This window comes from Chamaea fasciata, unplaced genomic scaffold, assembly GCF_029207755.1.
Source record: "Chamaea fasciata isolate MVZ Bird 193981 ecotype frontalis unplaced genomic scaffold, bChaFas1.0.hap1 SCAF_1, whole genome shotgun sequence".
Taxonomy (NCBI): domain Eukaryota; kingdom Metazoa; phylum Chordata; class Aves; order Passeriformes; family Sylviidae; genus Chamaea; species Chamaea fasciata.
The window spans coordinates 103,842,162-103,866,320 of record NW_027094086.1 but is presented as its reverse complement, the minus strand read 5'-3'; the positions used below and the strand labels follow the sequence as shown (position 1 = coordinate 103,866,320).

General features: G+C 38.8%; 1 protein-coding gene across 1 annotated transcript in view; it reads left to right on the top strand.

The window, feature by feature from the left end:
- The first annotated feature begins 5,967 nt into the window (after positions 1 to 5,967).
- SUSD5 (sushi domain containing 5) overlaps positions 5,968 to 24,159 on the top strand; it is a 40,145-nt gene continuing 21,953 nt past the window's right edge. The window contains exons 1-2 of the mRNA XM_066176367.1: positions 5,968 to 6,082; positions 14,243 to 14,420. Coding sequence (XP_066032464.1) covers positions 5,989 to 6,082; positions 14,243 to 14,420 — 272 coding nt within the window. The 5' untranslated portion in view covers positions 5,968 to 5,988. The remainder of the gene's footprint in view (positions 6,083 to 14,242; positions 14,421 to 24,159) is intronic.

Here is a 24,159-nt window from a genome sequence, read left to right as displayed (position 1 = left end):
AATTGCTATGCTGGAAGCACGACTAACACTACAACCATGGCCTTGTATATTCCCCACAGCTGGTTGGGTGCATTTGCAGCCCTGAGGGACTCCTTCTTCGTGCATATTTGCAAGGATCTGTTTGCAAACAGAAGGACTGGACGTGTCCCTTTGAAAACCAAAGCAGACATGCTGTAGCACAATTCTTCAAGGGGAAGAAAACTCCATGCTATGTGCTGTGTGCCAGGGAGATGGCAATTTTCCTAGGGCCAAAGTCCTCCTGCCATTGGCCCTGTAGCATTCCTGGCTCTCCATGCATTGCAACTCAGTGGTGGTTGGAGGCATTGAGTGGGAATGGATGGAGACAGTGTGAGGTTTTTTGATAAATAGTGAAGGTCCAGCTCTTGTGCATTGGTCCCTCTTGGCCCCCTGTGAGCAAGGGATGCAGCACAGCACCTGGTGATGCAAGTACAGCTGCTGATGTGGGCAGCATGCTTTGGAGGAGACTCACAGCATGAGTGAGACCTCAGGAAGGGACTCTCCGTTATCTGGCTGTTGCCCTGGGACTGTGAGAAGATGAGCCACATTCCATACTCGCTCAGGCCATGCCACTTATCCACAGTGTGAGGCATTCAGCAGCTATAGACTGGGTAGATGCAGGCAGCCTTGAATTTAATTGCTCTTCTCTCATCTAACTGCAGATCATGGCTGGTGAAGGTTGGAGAGTGTGAGAAACTGGATAAAACAGTGGAATGGGAGTGTTTTGTCTGCAGGTTCAACGTAGAAATCTAGTCAAGGCTTTAGATTCTTATCTACCTGGACTTTTACTGATGCCCACAGAGAACAAAGATAAACCATTTGGGTAAAATTGCATAATTTTCTACACTGCTATATAGCTTGCACTCATTAAACTGATGCAAGGCCTTAAAAACAGAAGAAAGTAAAAATTACCACACTTCCCCAGCCAAATAACACCAACCAAGAGCAGCCAAAAGTTTGGTTTATCTCTGTTTGTCAGAAAAAAGAATTGATTTTGTGTATCACTAATATTGCAGCTGCTGTTTTATGACCAGATATCTTCATTCTTTTCTTGAGACTGCTCAGTCTCCAAGAAATGAAGTGTGATTTTTACAGTTTACATGGCAATGATTCATGAGGGTCACGGCCTGTCACATGACAATGCCTGACCCCACATAGCATGATCTAAGTGTAAGAATCACACTCTTTCTTAGGGTCAGCAGCTCCATTGACACAGGTCCCTGTGTTCTACCCACCACCCACAAAATGAGGCAATATGTCTTTTTCCTTTTTTAAAATTTTTCCCTTTTTTCTTCAGCTTCCTGAATTACTTTCAGGTAGTTCTGCACATTTCTACTTTTTCATTTAATTAGGTGCAAACACTCTGTATAAATAAAATAAAAAGTTCCCTGCAGCTTGCAGACTGTTGCAAACTACCAGACACTGAAAAATGTTTGTCTGTGTTGCCATTGCCTAATAATTCACATTTTATAAACAAAGAAATCTTTCTCTCCTGCTTTTTTTTTTTTTTCTCACGTTTCCAGTTAGTTTTTGAGGGTTAGAAGCTTGGATACAGCTGCAGAATAAGTTTGGATCCCAGTATACAGTGGGTGTACTATCCATAAGAACAATAGGTGTACAGTACTGCCAAGGTTCCCTGCCTTCCTGCCTTTCAGTCACACAGACCCCATATCCTTTAGGAGATGTCATTGCAGTGCATGTATGTAAATGCTATATCACCCATTAGGTATTTCAGATACTTTTTCTTGGTCCTTGGGAAGCCAAGTCATAATTCTTTATGTCCTTTTTCTAGCAGGGGCACAAGGCATAGACTTCTCCCATTATAATGATAGCATACTATGAAAGTATCTATAAAAAACTTTTGTTGATTTACTAAGAGCATATCAGAATGCTGTGTCAAGTTGGTTTTCTCTGTTTATATGTGAAGAACATCTGGAGAGGCTGTGCAGGCTTACAAGTTGATGTGCTACTAAGCTGCAGAACTCAAATCCTCTTGGTTTCCACAGTCCCCCAGTACCTACAGAGGGCCATCATCATCATATCTGGATCATAGGAAACCAGTTATTTGGTTAAATTTGTACAAAGATCAACTGGTATCTGGAAGTTTGGAAATGGTGACTCATACCGGGACATGGATCACCACAAATAGATCCAGAGTTATCCCATAGTACCATAATTCTGAGTAGATGCTGCAGCTGAGTGCAGGGCACTGAGCAAACTGTATGCCTCTGTTATTTCTGCATTTAGCTCCTTTCAACTTCAGCTCAAGACAGTACTTCAGAACTTCAGACTGTATTATAAATTCTAATATTCATGCTGGTTAGAGCAATTTAGTCACCACCCTGCTCATATATTAATCTGGATCTCTTTCTTTAAAATTAAGTAGTGAAAATTTAGGATGATAAGTAAACCTAAAGCCTATATCTCATTTAAATTCAGTCCTTCAAGCTAAATTATGCACACTGTCAACCTCTGAAGCCATTGCATTATGCAGAGAATCAAGTTAAACAGAATCTCATGCTTTAGTGATGTAAGGGAGAGGTATCTTTTTCTGAACAGAAACCTTATTTCTATTGTGCATTATTCTGATATGAAAAGTGACCATTCCAGCGTTTTTCAAAGACCAGTTCCTTGGCCAGCTGCAGCACTTTAACAAATTTTCCAACATCTGCCTGGCTTGGCTTGAGATAGCAAATGTTTCAGTGCCTACTTGCTCAAGAATTTAGGACCCTAGTCCTTATCTTGAAAAGGCTCAAGATCATGTGTTAGAATTTGCAGGGTTGGAGCAATGTTTACAGTACATAAATTTTCAGTAGCAGAAAGTAAATATTCCTAGTAGGAGATACGAAGATACCAAATACAATAATATCTACTGTAAATACATGTGTTGCTGTTTGCAAATGTGTCTTTATTCACTTTTATTTCTTTTAGGTGTTTTATTTAGTCTTAAAAATCCACTCTAACTTGAATGGCATATTCCAGATGTAAATGTGCACAGATGCTGTTCAGGTAGTAGATGTCCAAACCTTTATTGTGTGCTTCACAGCACACAAGTGTCTTGTGTGTGTGCATTCATACGTGTATGTACATGCTTTATAACCCAGTGCCTTCCTGTCTCTTACTCACTGCATAAAAGTTTGCACACAATGAAGCACTGTTTTATAAAATATCCCTATTGGCACCTTCACTGCTCCCAAGGCAGGCATGATCTATCAGTGGTATAAAGCTGCAGGCACAATTAGTCTTTTGTAATCTGTCATAATACATTGTATTTTATACACTGAATAGTCTGACTGATGTGTTATTATAGTGCCATGAATGCCAGAGTTTCTGAGCAAAAGGTTATGTCTGTTTCTAAGCATCTTAACTTCCAGATCTTATTTTGAGATTTTGGTTCCAAGAAGGATTTGATTCTAAAAGCAGGATTTTTTCTTGATTATTGTTGACTTTGATGTAAAACCATACATATCTTCTAAGTATAAAATCTACTCTGCTGAGCTTTATAAAAATCTTCCAAAATACACTAAGACCAGGAATTTTTGCTGATAGAAATATAAGACTGGAAGGACAGCTGTTTGGCAGTGAAATACTTACCTTCCAGGAATTAATAACTGGTAAATATTCTTACCTTTCCACACTTACAGACTTACTTTATAGTTGAGATGGGATGGCAGAAAGAAGCCAAGTCATTCTATGAACTGTTCATGCCTTCAAAAAGGAACAGATCTTGTGGTCTTGTGGTAATTCTTTAAAACCAGTAAGATGTTCTACTCAAGAATACAAGCTGAGATTTTCCAAGGCAGGAGCCAGAGTGGCAACATGCCTTTGCATATATCAACACAAGAAAATGAGCCAATTATAGCAAAACTAACCCAACAGACCTTAGGATTTTTAGACAGAAATCCAGAAGATACTGCCCTTTCCTCCACCTGCTTTGGCCAAACTCACGAGGACAGCAAAGGGCCAACAAAGTCATCATCCCCGGAAAGGTGTCAGGGAAACCTGGAGCTATTGCTGTGGTCATGTTAGGTCTCTTTAATGTCTGTGAGTCTTGCTGTAATTACTTTGTTTAATGGAATCTCTTTGCTGTCTCACTAGAAGTTTTCACCTTTTTAAAAAGGGGGCAGAACTATTGGTGTATCTGAGGGTTAAAACAGCATTTTATGCCATTAGCTAAGTAGCTAGTAAAAGAAGCATAAACTCAATGCATGTTACAATTTTCTGTTTCCCTTTCTGTCATGTTGCATGTTCATTCCTGTTATACAGAGCATGGAGTTTCTGTTGAAATGAAATGCACTACTGTAGTTGTGTTATGCCAACCATCCATCCTATGTTAAGGTTGAAGTGAGAAAGAAACTTCCCATCCTTCTAATTTTGCAGGCAATCCTTATGAGTTAGGCTGGCAAGGCAAAGCAAAAAAAAACCTCAAAACAACCTTGCTTCCCTTCCTATTCTCTGGATAAACAGAAAATTGAAAGCTACCTAAAACCGATCTGCAAGTTTTCAGCATGTACATTCATACGCTAGTTATGGGCATACAGAAGAGGAAGAATGCTACAATTCTTTTAAAGTCAACAGGATTGGACCGTCATCTTCCCAAATTCATCAAATGTAGGTATTTTAAAACTTCTCCTGCTATGGTGCTACTTGCTTCCTTGAATTTCTTATACAGGAGCTCCTGAGCTTGAGTCATTTATTTGAGACCAAAACCAACACTGAACTTGTTTATCATTCTCAGACCATGCTTGTTGTTGCCCACCAGCACCTTGCCTTGCAGGACACCAGGGCTTCTGGCAGTGAGAAGGGTCAGCTCCTTATTTCTGCTCCTGGTGGCTCATAGTTTCTTGCCAGACTGAACATTTCTGCCCAGCTTCAAATTTCTAAGGGAAAAAATTTTAAGAAGTTAAAATAAAAGCAAAATAGGATGGGAATATGAAAACAACATTTCTGAGCCCTGCTGAGTTCCAACAGCAACACAAAACTATTCCATTTATATATTTAGCTAAATAAATCCTGACATCACCACTAGTATGTTTCCTCTCACTGTGGGGGTTTCTTTTGACTTGTGTTGGGACAAATAAGGCGAACAAGAATGAGGGACAGATGTCAGTTCTGTAAGTGCTCGTGGGAACTGGAAACTCCCTTCATCAGCTGCCTCCAGAGTGTTCAAACCTGACCAAGACCATTCATCTGGACCAGGAGTGCTGACAGAGACCAGCTGATGGACCCTACTTCAACCTTCAGTTCCTCATGCCCGTCCCAAAATTGAAATCTGAAATAGCAGGATTAATCAATCCCAGTGCTGTTCTTCAGGGAGGCTTGGTCGCCAGGGTCCCATGCCTTTTGGCACTTCTCACCCCTCACCTGAGCACCATCACTCTTGCTGCAGCAGCCACTGACCTCAGCAAGGCACTGCTAGCTGATTTTGCGTTGTGGAGAGGAAAACGCTTCCCACGCCTGCACCCATCCCTCTGGAGATGCACAGCTGAGCCCGCAAACTCACCGTGTACCAGCACCAGCTAATGTAGCTGCCTTTCTCCACTCAGACAGGGATTACTACTGCTCGTTGCTTGTCCTTTTCCCCCTTCTCTCTCCCTCCTGGCTTTTGCATTTCTTCCACCGTGATCCATTAGGTATTTACCGGCAGCATAATGTGACTTTTCACACCGGTTCTCTGTGTGCGCTGCCCTGCAGACTGGGCTGGATAAAGCCTCTCCCCAGCCCCAGCTGGCTGGACATCTCCCCCCCACCTTCCCCTCCCCTTCACACTAGCCAAGCCAAGGATTCCTCTCTCCCTCCCTCTTTTTCCACCCCTCCCGCCTGCAGTGCAAACCCAAGACGCAGGATCCTGCCGAGGGAAAGTGCTCCTTGAAATCATCACCGCAGACCCCGCTACGAAAGTGCAGAGGAGGAGAGAGAAAAAGCCTCGGAAGCCAACCTCCTGCAGCTGAGGGCTTTGCAAGCAGGGCAATGGCTCCAGGCTCTCAGAGATTCTCTCTCACCTTTCTCCAGGGCATGGGACCTGTCTTCTTCATACTTCAGATCATCTCTGTTCAGGCTGATGGTGAGTCTCCCATTCAGTTTGGGCTGGGCTGCTATGGCTGGAATGAGAGCTGTATGTTGAAATGGGTTATTGCCAAAAAAAAAACCAAAAAAAAAAAAAAAAACAACCCAAAAAAAAAACCAAAAAGAAAAAAAAACCCCAAAACCAACCCTCAAACCATTTTTTTTTTTTTTAATAAGAAACTAAAATGCACGCCCCAGTTTGCCTTAGGAAACTTCTGATTCAGAGCTATTTGAGACTTTACAAATATCCTGGAGTTAAGCAGAGAATGGAAATAAGATCCCAGAAGGCTGAGATTATTTTATTACAACAAAATGACAGGATAGTGAACTTTTCCAAAGGAAATAAGAATAACAAAACAAAGCCAGAACACGACCAAGAGGACTCAGCTATATTTTAGGAGACCACTCCTTATAATTCAAAGTACCTTTTCTCCAAAGAACTTTCTCATCTCCCCACTTCAGATGAGTCACTTTGTACAGGCAGGTACTTGAGGAAGGGAATCCAAGAAGTGAAGGACTTTGGTAACCTCTTCTGTTCAGTGCCACAGACGTTGAAAATGACCGCTCACCTTCCTGCATGTGAGCGTCATCTGCACTTCACTGCTAAGGGATGTGATCAGGACACAGATTTGGCTGAAGCACCAGCTACCAGTTAGTCTGAAATGGCACTTTTTACTTGCTGATGGGGATCCTGAATAGCTGCATCCCTTGAAAGTTTCCAGTAGCCTAATGCCCTTTTAATGATTTTAAAGCTTGTGATAACGATGACCAACTTGTCTAAACCAAAACACAACTTGCTTTTGAAACAACTCTGTCTTTTCCTGGGACAACAATGCTGAATGGTCACATTTTTCCACTTTCACAGCTGTGATAGATTTATGCCCAATCTCAGGATTTTTTTATTTCAATACACTAATCCTTTACCATTGACATTTGCTGCAGTATTCCAGAGAACAGAACTTCAACGTTATAGGGCAATAAAAATCTCTTCTAGTTTGTTCTCTCAGTATTTTTCCTGTTTAATTTAAATTTCTTTCAGTTGATGACAAAGTATGTGAAAGGAAAGGAGAAAATTAATCTTGCCTGTATGTTTCTGCTGCTTCAAGTAAAATGTATAAATGTATACCATTTATACAACAGAATCCTGTCTTGTAAAGTTTAAGAGTTACATTTCGTTAAGCATAAAGGAAAAGAAATGTGTCAGACAACTGTGCTATGTTGCAGTAGGCAAAACTGTGATTCTGTTTTTAGGATGTACTCGTTCCCTAGCAAAATGCTTTTGAAATGAGAAGAGGGAGGAAAAGCATATCCATGAAAAAGGATTCTTCACAGAACTTAAGGACACAGGGCAGGAATAATAATTTCCCTTGCTAAGAATGCTTCACCTGAAGATCCCCTTGTTTTTTCAGGGACACATTCCAATTTTTATTATTTCCATAAAATTAACTAAACTAACTTCTTGATTCCTAAACAGGCATCTTCTAAAAGAGAAAGGAAAAAAAAAGTTGGAGATCATTTTAAGACAGAGGTCATAACTAATTTTAATTGTCATTCAACAGTTTGTCAAATTTACTTCACATGTAGTAAAATGTTTATAGAATGAAAGGGCAGAATATCTGAAGTAGTTTACTATTATAATGCTTTACAACCATTATTATAATACTGCGGTTTGCATTTTTTTTTAAATTTTACGTAGCATTGTGAAAGATGTGTGAGTCTGCTATTAACTTGATCTTCAGTGGGTTCTCCTAATATTAATATTTAAGCAAACTACTGTAACACTGTCCTAGAAGCAATCTGGGTTAAAACAGAAGAAAACACTGTATGTCAGATTTAAAATTTACTGCTATGTATTTAAGAAGATCTGAGAGCATGAAACAGGATTAATACTTTTTTTTTATAGCATATTCTGGCCTGATCCAGTCAGAAACCACCTTCTCGTTTTTTAAGGTGTGAATGAAAATATAATTGTGCAAGTTTTTAATACAAGTAAATGTCACTTATGTGCCAATGGAACATTCTGAGTGACACATGTGTGTTTGTGTATTTGTTATTTTTGACTGAAGGTATCTGACTTGGTTGCAAACTGCTAAAGGGATTTTGAATATATCTTGTAAAAAATCTGTGAAATTCTGACTGGCCCCTGTTACAGTCAAACCTCTGAAACTGGTTGCAATATATTTCCCTAAGGAAGACTTTTACTTTATTGTCTCACACAAAAGTAATGACAGAGAGTAGGCAATAAAATTGATGGCCGTCGAGATCTGGTGAAAGTGTAAAGCTTCAGAGCTTAATTGATCTCTTTTGACCATTATTTACCATGGCACATATTGCTGGAGCACAAATAGGCTGCAGAAATACTCAAGCAAATGCAGAAATAAAATATAGCTTTGTTTTCCTTTGCAGCTTTTTTTTTCCCAATTCAAATGTGCTTGCTCAAAGCTGTTCAGGTCCAAGTCAGATGGACAGAAGTCTCCCCAAGGGCTTGTTCATGCTCTGAGGTACCATGGTGTGCCACTGCCAGTGCAGTTACTGGAGAATAATATGTGTTATTGTGGCAGCTCTCAATTGTACCAGTGCAAATTCAGGGGGTTTAAATTGTTTTCCATTTGCACTGGAATAGGAGGACAAGGATGTGACTTCCTGAATCCTGCACAGGAGTTGCCTCCACTTTTTTATTTTGCCTCCCTCTTTCGTCTTTTCACGGCTCCTAAAATAGTTATATGTATGAACCATAGTTCTGCAGAGTACTTGCTCTGAGACAGAGCATGTCACAAGAGGGTGATGGCAATTCATCTACTGTACTGAGACACTCCTGAAATGAAAAATGTGCTGATTTCAAAGCTTTACTAGTTGTGCCAAATTGGAGCTGGTTTGTTGGCCAAATTTGGATTACATGAAGCCCTATTGGTCAAGGCAGTCATCAGCAGTGACCATGCATAGTAACTGCAGAGATTACAAGTGAAAGGATCCAGAGTCAAGGAAGCTGGGCACAAATAGGTGAGGATCTGAGACATGCATCTAACTAGAAACTGGTGACATCCAAAGTAGGAAAATCCCCCTACTAGAGTATTAAATTTGGCTTGTTTTGCATCCTTGTTTTTAAGTAAAGGAAAAAATGGGGTTTTTTTCTCTTCTGCTCTCTCTAGACAATCACATTTCAGTAGCAGGTGTCTACACATTTCATTCTCCTGCTTGCAAAATAACACACATTCTTGCATGAACAATTCCAACTTTTTGATCCTAAAGTGTCCAGTAAAATCAAAATTTAGGCTCAAGCTGGGTTTAGCTGATGGGGAACTCAAAGGTGACATCTTGATTTTGCTATTTTTCTGATGATGCAATATTTTTTTAATTGAATAAGACATCATTCACTGCCGTTTCTCACAGAAATAAACTCCACATTTGTGAACACTAAGTAGAACTGGTAATTAGCCAAATCTCTGTCTGCAATTGTTGAGTTAGTGGATCTTCCACCTTTACACTTATAATCAAGTTGCATTGTTACACACATCCATAGAAATGAAAACTAAGTTCCTCTCAAAGTATAGAGGTGACCTTCCCTTCCTCTGTTCTCTTTTACCTCAATTCAAAATTTTTAACATTCAAGTAAAAATGTATTGGACTCCACATTTGCACACCTTTCACCAAATTTGTTTTGCTGAAAAAGATTAGTTATTATTCTTTGAAATGGGAACTGTCATGTTGTGAGATCAGCACACTGGGCATGCCTTTTAGAGTGCTTTTATTTTGTATCATTTTTGAGGGACTTTCTTACTTTAAAGTATATTTGACTATGCAGTTTTATGCTCCTTCTTCAAGCATAATGCAAATCTTGCTGAAGAAGTGGAGAAATTTGAACTCTTTTCAATGGGCTTTGAGCTGTGCCTATACGCCTCAGAATAACTTCTTGTTGTATCTGTTACTGCAAAAGAATAAATCAGCCAAACTCTTTTCTTGATAACCAATAGAATTCTGTTAAATCCACTGATCTTCTATAAAATATGAAGAAACAACTTTTAGACTGGTTTTAGTTTTGAAGAACTCCTTTTTTGCATTTCCATACATCTGATTGTAGATGTCCCTCAAGTCTTGAAAGCATTATGAGGGTCAATTGTTAAAAGCTGAGTTTAGCAAAATTTGGAACTGGAAAAAAGGTGAAGTAAGAGTAATGAACCATTGGAACAGATTGCTATAAAGTGTGCTGTAAATTCTCCATTACTTGGAGACATTGAATCATGACTGGATGCATGTTGAAAAGACATGCTCTAGTTCAACCATGAATTTTTGGAGTTGGTGGTGGAATTTTAAGGGGAAATCTACAGTCTAGTTAGGGAGGAATTGAACAAGGTGATAAAAACGATTTCTAGAAGCCCTGAGATCTATGTGTCTGTGGGTACATTTTCAACCAGAATACAGTGGGGTACTCTTAAGTAAAAACTATATTAATCTATTGAAAAAATCATAAAAACACTATCAAAATATCAAAATATAATCAATATTCTGTAATAATAGTGATCAGATAATGGTAGAGGCTAGCAATAGGCTAGTTATTAGAGGGAATCTCTTTTGTTTCAAGCATGAATTTTTCATGTGAACTGTGAATCCCGCTAACAAATAGCATTTGGAAGAGTGATGTTTTATTATTTATCCCTCATCATTGAAGTTAAAAGCTTTATCACTTGTTTCAAATAGGAATCTAAAAGAACCTTACTCTGTCAATGATCTTTGTCATTCTGAACCTGCTAAACTCAACATCTTCAGTGAGCATCCTGGGAAATACTACTTTGCATGGAGTTTTAGCTTGATCTTTAAATCAAATGGACTTACTTTTTTAGAAAAGCTTCAGAAAAGTGTGTAGAGTTTTGGTAACAAATTTTCACCCCCACCATGTGGAGGTGAAAGGGTTATGTGAAACAAATGTCACAGTGCAGAAATGAAGTGACAGAGTTGAGAGGGAGATCAGACATGGTGGCTGCTCAAAGGTACCACAACCAAAGGCATACTACATTCTTCATGTTAACATCATCCTTCATCCTGTGTCTTATGGAAATACAGAACAGCCTCATATTTAAAACAGGATGACAACACATCTCTTGATACTGTCTCAGAGATAAGATGGATTTCAACCACCCCAATATCAAAAAATGACTGCTATGTCATCAAGTATGATAGACAATCCTTTTAAAAGAAACATTTAATTACAGGTAGGACCAATAAAAATGTTACAAATAATCAGCCAGGACCCTTGGATTCCCTTAGACTGAAAATGATACCACTTCTGAGATTAAAAGTGATAAAAACTCGATACATCAATATCTTGAGTATGTTAGCCATGACACTGTAAGGTGCGGAATTCAATGTTGCAGTCTTTTTTGTTTAAGGGAATTTCCTGTTTTCATGTGCTGTTGTGGTGTTTTTTTTCCTGTTACCATGTAGCATGTCTCCTGTATTTTTTTCCTGTTAATGCCCCTCAGTAACACATCTCAGTGACACATCTCAGGATATTGAGGATCCAGCTATTTCATTGGTCAAGCATCTGATAAGTGAACCTTGCTCACTATTATATTTTCTAAATAAGAAATTAGACAAAACCAGAGGGCACATCATGAAAACTGGACAGATAGCCACAGAGCTTCTAAAACAAGAAAATTCACAGGTTGGTCTGACAAAGAGGTTAGCCTTCTTTACCCACCTCTAACCAAATCCTGGCTAACCAGAATTTCCTATAAAGCATAGGATTGGGTAACTTCCCAACCAGTAAGTCTTTTCTAGCTCACCTTCTAATTCACTTGTTTACATAATTTGATCATCCCAGATACCTTTTCAAAGGACAAGACTCTGTTTTGACAGCATTTGCATAGGTTCTAGTAAAAAGTTAGTGTATGTTAAGTACTAGCAAACAACTTAACAGTAGTCAAGGGAAGCTGTCTCAGCTTCTGTCTTAGGCTAAACTCATTTAAAAATGTAACTCTTGCTTACTGGTAGAAAGACTAAATCATTAACTAATTGTATCTAGATGGAACTCAAAGCTAGATGATTTTACTTTATTTAAGGCTTCTAACTGAAATACTAATAACTAGGAACAAAAAAAAAAAAAAGTTATGCTGTGTCAAAATAAAATTCATTATTTAAGTCAGATGTTATGCAAACTTGTCCTATATGTCTTTGACGATGCATCTCAATCCTGACAGTCGAATGGTGAAGTGTAGGATGTGGACAAGCTTTTAGTTGGGACAAAGCCTTGTAAAGCATTACACTTAATCCTTGTTTTCCTTTAGGAGCAAAAGTTGTTTTGCAACTTAAGAATGGCTGTTCAAAACCATCGTCTCTCTGTTTATACTGTCTGTCTCCCTAGGCCATGCACACTTCACTGTGTCTGTAGAGGCTTTGGAAGCAGGAGCTACATTATTGTCATGTGCATTATTTGGGATATGTTGCAAAGAATCCTGATGTTTGTGTACTCAGGGATGTAGAGGCTTGCTGCTTTCACTACTCTGTGTAAAAAACCCTCCATTCTAATTACAGTTAATGGTATTGATTACAGTGGAGAATCCAAAGATGATGCAATCTAGTGGCTGTCACGCTGACCTGTGTTTCTGGTTGTATTCCTTGGTCAGCTACTTTAACTGCCTTAGGAAAATCACTCTGGGTACTCTGAATTTCTGTTCCTTCTCATAGCTGCTTGTTCTGCTTATTTGAATTTCCATTTCCCCAAGTCAGGATAACTTCTTGCTATGCACATGTAAATTTCCCACCGAAGTAGGAATCTTTATTGAGACTCATCTGCCCTTGCTAGCTAATGTAAACACAAATGACATGTTTACTTGAGGGAAACTTTACATTTTTCGATGCAAGGACTGTGATTCTTCTAGTGGGTTTGGTTGTGCACAGGTAAGAACAGAAAGCTGTTGGGGGCAGATCTACCCTGTGTAAGTTCCCTGTTTTTAGGATTAGAATCAGGTTTACCTCACAACAGCATGTGATGAGGGTGGCACTTGGTACAGAATCGGGCTGAATCAGTCTGAAGGATTCCTGATACTGGTCAATATCTCCTAAGAGTGTGAAGCTGGCTATGTAGTGAGCTCTTGATATGTGCTGGACGTCATGCATTCATATAACCACTACCACTAATCCACTCTAGAAATAAGACATAAGTAAGTGTTTCCCGGCATTTACTGAATGAGAAGTGCTTAAAAGTTTTCTTCCTGCAACTGCAAGCAATCTCAGTCTGTACCTTTGAAATCTAGAAAGTACTCTGAGGTCTGTTATCATCAGTAAAAAAAGATAGTTATGGCAACTTAAATGTCAGCCGCAAACAGTCTCATTGTTTATTTCTTTTTCTGGAGCACCCAGCTAATATGTTTATTCCACAACCCAGTAAGCTTCATTGCCAAAACCCCAACTGACCTGTTGCCAAAACCTCTAACTTTCACCTTTTCAGCTTTCCTGGTATTAGATATATTAAAGTAAAAGAAACTGAATTGAAAATAAAAATAACAAAAAAAAATGCTATGCTAAATATGTTCCCATGCTCATTCAAAAAAAAATTAGAAAGCTTTCCATTAATAAAAAAAAATGTCTGTCTTTCAAAAAAGGCCTGATAATGAAGCAGTCTTCATTTAGGACAAGATGTCATAGAATGACATAATTTTGATTTTATAGAGTAAGTGTAAATCTATTTCTGACATGGAAGACAGGGCTGTTATACTGGCTTTTAGACATGAGCTTGCTTTATAGATGTGGTTGTTATGGAGTAGCTGTAAAATGTTTAGCAATAGATTCAGGTGTTAGTAGCCTACAAGAGGTGTTCTTTGTGACTTTGACTTTATATGTGCATATGAGAGAGTAACAGGCTTTCTCTCTCCAGAGCTTAAGCACAGACCTACAGAGGCAAGACAAGCTTCTCCTCTGAGTTAGGAATGACTAGTGGCTTAGCCATTCTTGCTTTTCTGGTGGTGGACAAAATTTAAAGAAAAGCTAACACAAGAATACTTGCAGTCTTGATTAAATTAACCTTTCCAAAAAGAAAGACAGACCATTAAAATAAACTTAGTAAAAGCATGAAGGCTTTATTTGGTGATAATTTGCAATATTTCTGTTGAATATGTATTGAGTACTTCTATGATAGATGACATGTCCTTTCTTGGTGTTGCAGGGAAAGTGTTTGCACTTGAGTCCAAGAACAACTCTCAGGGTCTGGATTTAGCCGAAGCTGAGAAAGCTTGTGTTGACCTGAGTGCTCGCTTAGCAACTGCAGAAGAACTGAAAAGGGCTGTTCTGGACTGTTCTTTTGCTGGCTGCACCACGGGATGGCTCGCCAGAGGCTCTGCTGGGTAAGGACAACAGCATAACACTGTCTGGGAAGTATGAATGATGCTTGTCAAGCAAGTTTTCCACCTTGACTAAGATTTGCTGAAAAACATCGGCCACAATTCAAGCACCATCACATATAGCTAAATTTGCCACTATCCTCCAAGAATTAGTTTTTTACAGCTAATATTGCAGGTACACAAGTATTTGTCAGTCTCACATTGTGATTTCACAGGTTTGACACAATTTCCTCTTCTTCTTTCCTGCTTAATTACGTTACTGTGGCACCTCTTCCCCTGGCCCATAGTGGGGTGCTGAGCCCTAAGGAGCCTTGCAGGCTGAGGACATGGTGCTGGAGTTGGTGTCAGCGCTCCCACTGACCCTGGTGTCCTCCAGCCTTTCAGAAGTTCAGCAAATTAAACCTTTCATGGGAAGCACGTGTCTGTCTAAGGTATCGATGCATGGCTGAGCAGACAATAGGCATGTTCAAAAGGGCACAGTTGCACTCAGATATGACAACCCACATGTGGTAGAGAGTGTTGAGAAAGCTCACCAGAGCACTGACATTGTCCCTCAATGTGTTTGAGGCAGCTCGGGGGACTTCACATGGCTCTTTGAGCTCTTCCTTGCATGAAGTATTATTGCCTCTGTAGAGACTAATTTAAAGCAGGAATTTAAATGGAGGTGTTGAGGGAATGTCTGATGTCACTGAAGCTGGGACCATACAGGAATTGCCCAGAAGGAGTATATCAAATCTATTTTCAATGTTTGATGGTGATAAAGTTTTGTTTCATGAAAAAAAAGTTTCCAAACTTTAGCATATTATTAGATCTTGTGACAGTTACCAGTTTTTTAAGTAAGCATTGGTGTTTCTGTATTTTTAGAAATAAAATTTCTAAAGGACAGAAAATTACTACTATTAATGAAATATTGTATTTAAACAATTTCAAGGAAAAGCAATCATTTTCTCTGATTGTATTTTTTCCCAGGTGAAAAAATTGTTTTAAAATTTATTTGCATATTTTTTTTCATATGATTTTTTTTAAGACTTCTGGTCTTAAAAAAAAAATAATCCAGAAATATCTCAGGATAAAAGACAGTGATCTAAACCCTAAAAATCTTTTCCCCACGACAGTTTCTGAGATGTGCAGGCTGATGAGCCAGGAAAACGATATAACTGTAAGAAGTCCATGGCAAAGTTGTTGTACGGGATCTTTATACAACCTCTGTATTCTGGAAGCAAGGAATGATGATGAGTAGGAGAAGAGATTATTGCTTTTTTAATATAAGCAATACCACTAGTTAGTCCAGTGAGATCCTCAATTAATTGCTGGGGGCACTGGAGCTGTGAATATTAATAGATCAGCTGGGGACTGAATATCTTCAGTATCAAAATTGTGTACAGTGATAAAAACACATCATAAAGATGGGCAGGAAATCAAGACTTTTCATTTCTTCCAACTTGCTGTGTTCTATTCCTCCAGTAAACCTGTCCTTAGTATGGAAGTATCTAAACTATTTATCAGAAGGAACCTTGAGAGGGCACATCAGCACACCATTGCTGTGCAGTCATCACTTCTGACCTTCACTGGAAAGCTTCACCAAAGAGAAAAGTTCTTCAGAGCTGGAATTTTATACTCTGGGGCTATTTTATCCATGGCTGGGCAAGAACCAGAAAGTATGTTACTTGGTTCGTTGAACTGGATATTTTTGGCTCTGGGGAAAAATAGGAATTGTATACTGCCTAAAAAGGCTAATCTGTTTTAACTGTAAGGTAATGTAGCTCTGGAAAAAGAATTGAGCAGTCAAGTGCAAAGTGTGCAAATGGGACAAAGTTGTTTAAGTACAAGTTCAGCTTCAATATAGAGATTTGCAGAGAAATTTAGATGAAAGGGCAAAATGATGCCAAAAGGAGTTCAGTGATAATACATGCAGGAGGAACATGCACTCTACTTGAAAATAATCTATACAGAGTTCTGATTTACCTCTGCCAGGCCAGGAAAGATATGAGGACATTGCTATGGACAGCACAAAGAAAACCTCTGTCAGACTGCAGCTGTAGTTAAAGCAGACAAACAAGCAAACATTCAAGCAAACAAAGAAGTTGCTAGAGTGTTTATGGAATGGGATGGAGATTATGCAAAATATACATGTAGGTCAGTGTAACAGCCTCCTTTGGAATACTGTATGTATTGTTACTGTATCTTGGGAAAGGTACTAAAAGTGTCTCAAAAAAGGGCTCAGGAATGATTAAAGTAGTGGAAAATCTATTAATAAGGGACTCCAATTATTTTCCTGAATTAGTTATTTATTTTTAAAAATATACCAATTCAATATTTTGGGCATTTACTTGATAACTGGAAACATGACGGCAGGGATAAAGGATAGCTGGTATACAGAAAAACCTCTTCACATCAGCTGATATAACCTAGGGAAGGGAAGGCAGATTTCAGAGCATGCCCACAAGAAGTATCGAAAATTATTTCTAAAATAAGGGACTCATTGCTGGGCACACCTTGTGTATTTATCTTGATGAACCTCCACATCTTTGAATGACAGGCCCAAAACTGTTCAGGACTTTATAAGCTGTATCTAAAACCTTGGAATCCTCCCAGCAGCTGGCATCCAATGCAGATCCCAGAGCTTTAGTAGAATACTCTCCCATATCCTCTTGGACTGTGTACATCAGAAAGGACATGAATAGGAGGGAACATCATAACAGAAGTTTCTAATTTCAGGAAGAATGAGGTTTGGTTTATTTATTTGGTGCCCAGAAGGTATCCCAGTCTTTCTCCTGAGGAAAAATGGATTAGACATTGGCAGTGGAAGTAAACACAAACAAATGTTGTTATTGAAGCCTTCACAGTGTTGCAGATTTTCTGACATGCTTCAGCCCTCCTTTCACCACTTAGACTTAAAACTGAACAGGAGCTCTAGCAGACATGTACGGACTTTTTCACTGCTAGATCCATTCTCCTGGTTTTGTACAAGTCTGTGATTTGTTCACTTCTGATGACTATTTATGGTTTTAGTGAGTAATTACAATCCCACTCCTGATAAATATATCCATCACTGTTGATTGTTTTGTCCTTATTATTATTTTTACAGCCAAATCATAGCCTGGAAACCTCTGGGAGTTTCTCCTGTTATGGCAGAGGCACAACACTGAGTCAGTGTGAGCATGTTTATATTGCCTGCTCTCTGGCCTTTACCTCTTCTATGCGCAAAGAGGAGCATTTGGACTAAAGAGCCAGCCCAGTTTGGGTGGCTGTCAAATTTCTGATGACTCTTATGTAAATGCAGGTCATCCATATTTAAATTTGCCCACCTCAGTCCCTACAAACTGGGCTAGCCCAAGCAGCAGGTCTTGACAAATATGATTCATTTCAACTGATGCAGAATGGAAATTGCTTAAACAAATAGATCCCTGCCAGCAAATCCAAAGACACAATAAACTGGGTGGTTTTGTGGTTTGAGCAGCCTGAGACAGAACCACTTTCACAGGAATAAGGGGATGTTCTTGTCTTGCCCTTGCAGTTGTTCAGGCCAACCCAATTCAGGGTCCAGGACTCTTTACACAGACGAGTCCCTGGCAGTCCAGGGGCTTGGGAACTTTTTGAGAAGAGCCACTGACAAGTAGGTAGGGATAACTTCTCCCAGCAAGCCAGAAGTAAGCCCTTTACAAGTCAGTCCTGACATGTGTAACTTATAAAGCATTACACATTGTTGCATTTCAGGAAATGAAATGTCGTTAGGCAAGTCTCATTTGTCAGATGAGCCCTAATAGCTATTTATACTAAAAATGACACTCTTATGACTTACTTGCATGTCAGACAAGTGAGTCAGTAAAACCATCAAGTGATCTGCCAGAATATAAATGAATAAAAGGTGGCAGAGTTCTCTGAAAGGCTCTCACTGCTATCTTTTTAATTCAGATGTCACACTGGAAAACTTTGTGTCAAGTCTTCCAGCACTGGGCAGCATGTCCTGTAGGGTCTTGACTTCTTTTCTGGAGTTTTTGAAATTTGGGAAGTGAACATGACAATTTGTCTTAATGTCAACTCTGTGCACAGCATATTAGAAAACAACTATTTATTTTAGAAATTGTTAAACATCCTCAACACCTTGTATTAATATCCCCATTGCAAATTTACTCATTTCCAGTGCTTTCGTAGGATGGAAAAGCTGAAGCTGTCCTATTCCCTATCCTGTTCCTTATTTAGCTAAAAGGAATGGAGCCATGTATCTCTTCTATGACAGCTTTGAAGCTCTGCATAGGATTTTTCTTCTATGACGGACCTCCTACAGGGCTGTCAACCTGCTTCTTTGTGTGAAATTGCCCTGGGCTGGTTCCTGCCCAGTCCCTGGAGGATTTATTCCAGAGGGGACAAGTCTGGAGAGAGCAAGCAGAGTCAGCTAGAATAAGCTCTGCTCTGAGAGTCAGAAGACAGGGCTTCTTTTCTCGGCTGACCACAGAACAGATGTTTGCTACTAGGAAAATTACTTTGTCTGTATTTTTCCTTCCTTTGTTAGCTGTTTGGGTTTTGCACTGACTGCTTTTGAATGCTTCTACAGTGTCAAACACAACAGGGCCCTCACTGCAGATGACACCAGTGGGAAATGTAATAATAAGACTCAAACATGGCATTTCACAAGACTACCTACTTCTTTTTCGGTCTACTGCATGGGACTTGCCCAGTACCTGAGAGTATGGTAATAAAAGCACATTTCCTGGGAAAGAAAAAAAAGCAATATCCAAGGAATGAAATAAAAGGTCAGTTGCTAATCCTTGCCAGCCCTCTCATGTGTATTTGTAAAGCCTTGGGCTTGTGGGTCCCTTGAAATTCATCCAGGTCTGCATGCTAAAACAGGCCCTCTTGCTCTTTGCAGAGAAGCAGTTCTGGTGATACCTTGCTTTGGCAAGCTCTTGGTTTTATTTCAAGGCTGTTCTCTGCTGACTGATAATAATGCATATGAGTTTGCTCCCTGACATGTATTTGAAGCAGGTCAAGAAATTCCCTTCAAGAAAAAGATCCAGACGTAACTGACAGGACGCGGTCCAATTCAAAATGCCAGAGTTGCTTATGAAATTGTCTGAGGAGGTCTTGGACTACAAAATGCCTTCATGACACAAACTCTAGTCCCACAGCTCACAGCTTGTGTCACGCTCTCCTAGAAGATGACTTTGTTTCCTTGCTGCTTCTTGTCAATCATCTCAGAAAGTCTCATGCAAAGTAAAACAAAGTAACTGTGTTTCAAGAATCGGAATTTTTACATAAAGCTCAGTCAAGAAATAGGAATTTAGGAAACAGGCATGGCCAGTTTACTCCAAGGGATGGTATCACTGAGCAGTATAGACATGAGCCACTTTCCATCAGCTTAGGGAGGTGAGAAGCAAATCATTTCTTTGCACAACTTGGGACAACAGCATGGACAAAGTATGACAGCTATGTTTCTTGTAGAAGGGACAGCCCAATAACTGAATAACATTTTAGAAAATCTACTTTTTGAGGAAAAGCACTGTACAAAACCCCCCATATTTCTGATGTATTTTCTAGGACAAGCACCCAAACCACCATCTGCGGAACTGTAGCATCACAGTCCTCAGACCTGCCATTTACTAAGTGAGATATGACTTTCACATTTAAATTGTATTTTTACTGGAAGGGTTTTTTTTAACTCTGAGGGATTTAGCAAAACTTTAGCAAGCTTTGGCACAAAAAGCATGGGTTTGCTAGTAAAATTAGTTAATGCCAGAAGGTTAGAAATCATTCCTAAGACCAAGAAAAATCACAATATTGAACAGGAAAGCAAGCCTGACTTTAGAGATGGAGTAACAGAAATGGGGTGCAATGCAATAGTATTTTATGAAAGCTCATAGGAATTTCTACCTTAAACCAGCTAGAAAGGCAGAGCAGGAGAAAGAGCTGAGCGTAGTCACAGAACACAGTACACCAGTGGGCCTGCTGTAAAGTGAAATAACTCATGTAAAATTTATGAGAAAAACAAACGTGATCATCCTAAGAGACATCCAGCAGCTATTCCAGAGGAGAGAGGGCAGTACTGAAGGGTTTGAATAAGGCACCAGTGAGACGCCACCTGCAATGGTGTACTGTAATTCTTCACATCCAAACTAAGAAGGTCTGGGCTTAGACTAGAATTAGTCCAAGAAAGCACCTCTCTTATCAACAGGTGATTAAAGGTGATTGTTTGTTTATCTGAACAAATGAAGACAGAAGTGGGATATACTTGTTCTTTTCAAATGCATGAGAGGGGCTGACACTAGGATTTTAACATGCCAGATAGTTCTAATGAGGTTGATTTTCTACTTTTCAAAAGAGGTTCATATATTTTGCCTTTTTTCTTTTTTTTTTTAGAATCTCTGAAATGCTTTGTTGTATCTGACAGCCTTTCCTCTGAGAATGGAGCTGCTTTGTAAATTAATAGCATTCAGAAAATATTTTTATATATATTTTTAAACCCTTTTGTGACTAATCAGTAACCTCTGCTATGAAATCCATGGATTAGATTGGAGCCTGTAAAGTGAAATTGAGTAAAACCACCTTTCTAGTGATGCTTGACATGTCATTGAGCACCCAGCTAGTCTAGGCCAGGATGCAACACGATTCTCCTTTACATGCACTAAGAATGCTCAAATTATATGTACCTAGTGATATTAAAGTAAAATGGCTATATAAGATCTTTCATACTAAGCTACAGTATGAAAGCCTGCATGAATGGGCCATATTTATTTAATGAACAGAGGCCTTACTATTTCAGTAGTCATATGTACAATTTTAAGCACAAAAGGCTGCATTTTGGTGTATATTTTTAAGAATCTAAAGGATATTGGTTCTGCCTTGGTAAGACCTCCTTTTGACATTTCCAGTGGCAGTATTGCTGTTGGAATGTCTTCATGTCACACTTAGCAGCTGCTTTCTTTGGGTCACATCCAGCCAAAATTAGCCTCTATAGTTCCCAGTCAATGGACTTTCCAAAGCCCACCTGCGCTCCCCTTCATGACTTTTCAGGGAAATTTTCTTCCCTTTGGTAATCATGAACATGTCATTTATATTTTATTCCTCATCAGAGCCAGCTTTGTAATTTGCAGTTTCCCAAAATACAGAGGGGAAAGACTAAGAACAAAGATCTCCTAGTTTGGCTCCCAGATTATTGTTAGCTTTTTTCTCTTACCTAGTTACTGAAAAACAAACAGTAAAGCTGACCCATGAAAAAAAATATTAGCACAACATGTTAAAGATTTATCTTGACTAAGAAAATTGATGAAGTTTTTAACTTTCTAGTTAAACCAGACTTTCACAGTGCCTCAACAAACACATTGTTCCTGATGTTCTTCTGAGCTGAATATATTGCAAGCTCATACTACTATGAATCAATGTCATAAGACCATTCTGACTCAGTTCAGTGAATTTATTGACTAAGACTACAAAACCTAAAATCAACTGATGGATAAAGAAGCAACTACTAAAAAATGTCCCACCTACTGCTTTCTGTGCTGATGGATCATGCTTTATCATATAAACTCAGCTGTCAAATCCGTATGTTTTAACTTGGGCTTACTAAAAATTATCAAGTATTACAAAATTGTCTTGTAATTTTCTTAGAAAGCAAAATTATCAGTGGATATTACTATAAACAAAAGTTATAATTCATATAAAAATACTATGTTTTTATTAAAATACCTGTATTATACATACATACATACAATTTATTGCATTAACTATAATTACAACAGTTCAAGCATATAATTATAATTTATTAATATGTATTATATGATGGCATATTATGGCATATTGTAAAATAAATGCTATTCACGCCAGATTTTCTGCCATTTCTATCTTTGAACAGAGGAATTAAAAGAAGCACAAAATATACCAATTACTCATTCGTTGCATAATACATCAGAAAAAAATTTAAGCAGCACAAGAGTAAGCATAAGGCTTCTGAGAAGACTGGTTCATACCTTATTGTGCTACATATAAGATGTTCTTTTGTGTGCACATGATATCTGCAATATCTGAGCCATGGCACAGGAAAACAATGATCAAATTGGCCAAGCTCTGATCTTTTCTCCAAGGTGGGTACAGAAGAAGGACTGTTAATTGTTCTCAGATGGATGAATCATGTTGTACAGCAGGAGTTAAGCTGAGGTTCAACACAGTGCAGAATCCCTGGTCTCCTGTTTTCTCTCTTGGGAGGAGAAAAGGCATGCTGGAGCACTTTGTTCTTCCAAGCTGGGTAGAAGTAGACTGAGAAGATTCTCAGTAGTTTGTCAAGAAAACGAAGGAGACACCTTTAGGTACCTTCCAATTTTTCATCAGAGAGCAGGCGTTGTTGTCAACACCACCAACCACATTTTTGTCTGACTGGATAATATGTGGTACTTTCATGGTCTATGGTGATAGTGTTTCTGATTGATTTTTATGCTGAGATTATGAGTTCACGGCTGTGTAAGAGTAATTTTCAGGGATGCATGGATGTCTCAGGCAGATGTGGATCACAGACAATTGTTATGGGTGATATGCTTTCTGAACTTAGTAGGTTTCTTCTGAGCACATCTGCCTTCATCAGAAATCTCCACAGGAGGAAAATGAAATCAAATCTGTTTCTTAACTAAAAGGCACACAATCAAACATTAGACTGCTCTGAGCATCAGATGACATTGTATGCTGAGCAATGAGCTTAAGTTCAAATAATGCATGAAAGTATCCAAAAATAGAATTAAACTTGCATGACTACATTCTTCTGAATGGCTGTGTAGGTGGATGCATCCCTTAAAAAGTATAAAGTTTGTGACATTCTCTCAGCCATGATGCATGCCCCAGGGCAATAATTCAAAACAGTCGAGAAACAAACTAGGCACCAACACCTCTCAGCAGGCTGCTGGAAAGAGTAGGACAACTACAATTTTTTGTCTCCTATTTCAGCATGGCTGTGCTGCTGCTGAAGAAATTTCAAGATATGATGAATTCTGAATTGGTAGCCATTTTTCAGTCATGAAAATCGTAACAACTCTAAAAGCATCACACTCTGCCTTTTAGAACTATGACAAAAATGTACCTGTATATTTAAGTTTTAATTATGGATTAAAAGCTGCCATTTTAGGATTTAGGGAAACCCTCAAGAACTCAGAAAATAGACTATTAATGTGCATTTTTAGTCATACCTGAAATCCTACTGACTGCAAAGAGACTATTTCTATGCCATGGGCATTGCAGGTCTGATCGAACCGCTACTGAGAAGTGCTGAGCACTCTTAAAGCTCTAGTCATCAGCAGCAATAACAGCTTACTGAAGGTGTTTAAAGCTTGCAGGGCTGAGCTTGAGGTGGGAAACCACTGTCAGAGAAGAAGGAATGAAAGAGATTAAATAGATCTTTTCTTCCTTCAGTTTTTTAGAATCATAGAATCATTAAGGTACAAAAAGACATCTGAGATAACCGAGTCCAGTCATTGACCCAGCACTATGTCTTGTGTACAAAGCAGGATTTCTTTCATTTCAGAAGGACTGCATTAGGATGCTTGCAGTTTGAATAGGATAAATTTTAATATGGCAAAAATCCAAATTGAAATCCTAAGTAGCAGATACATGTAAATACATGTAGAAGATCTTAATTTAAAGCATTTCTTTATGCATAATGTTGAAACTATATACGAGGTACACCTTTGTAAATTTGGTCACACTGGATAGTAGCTGAGAAAGGTTCTTAAAATGAGTTAGCTAATTGACAAAATCTATCAGC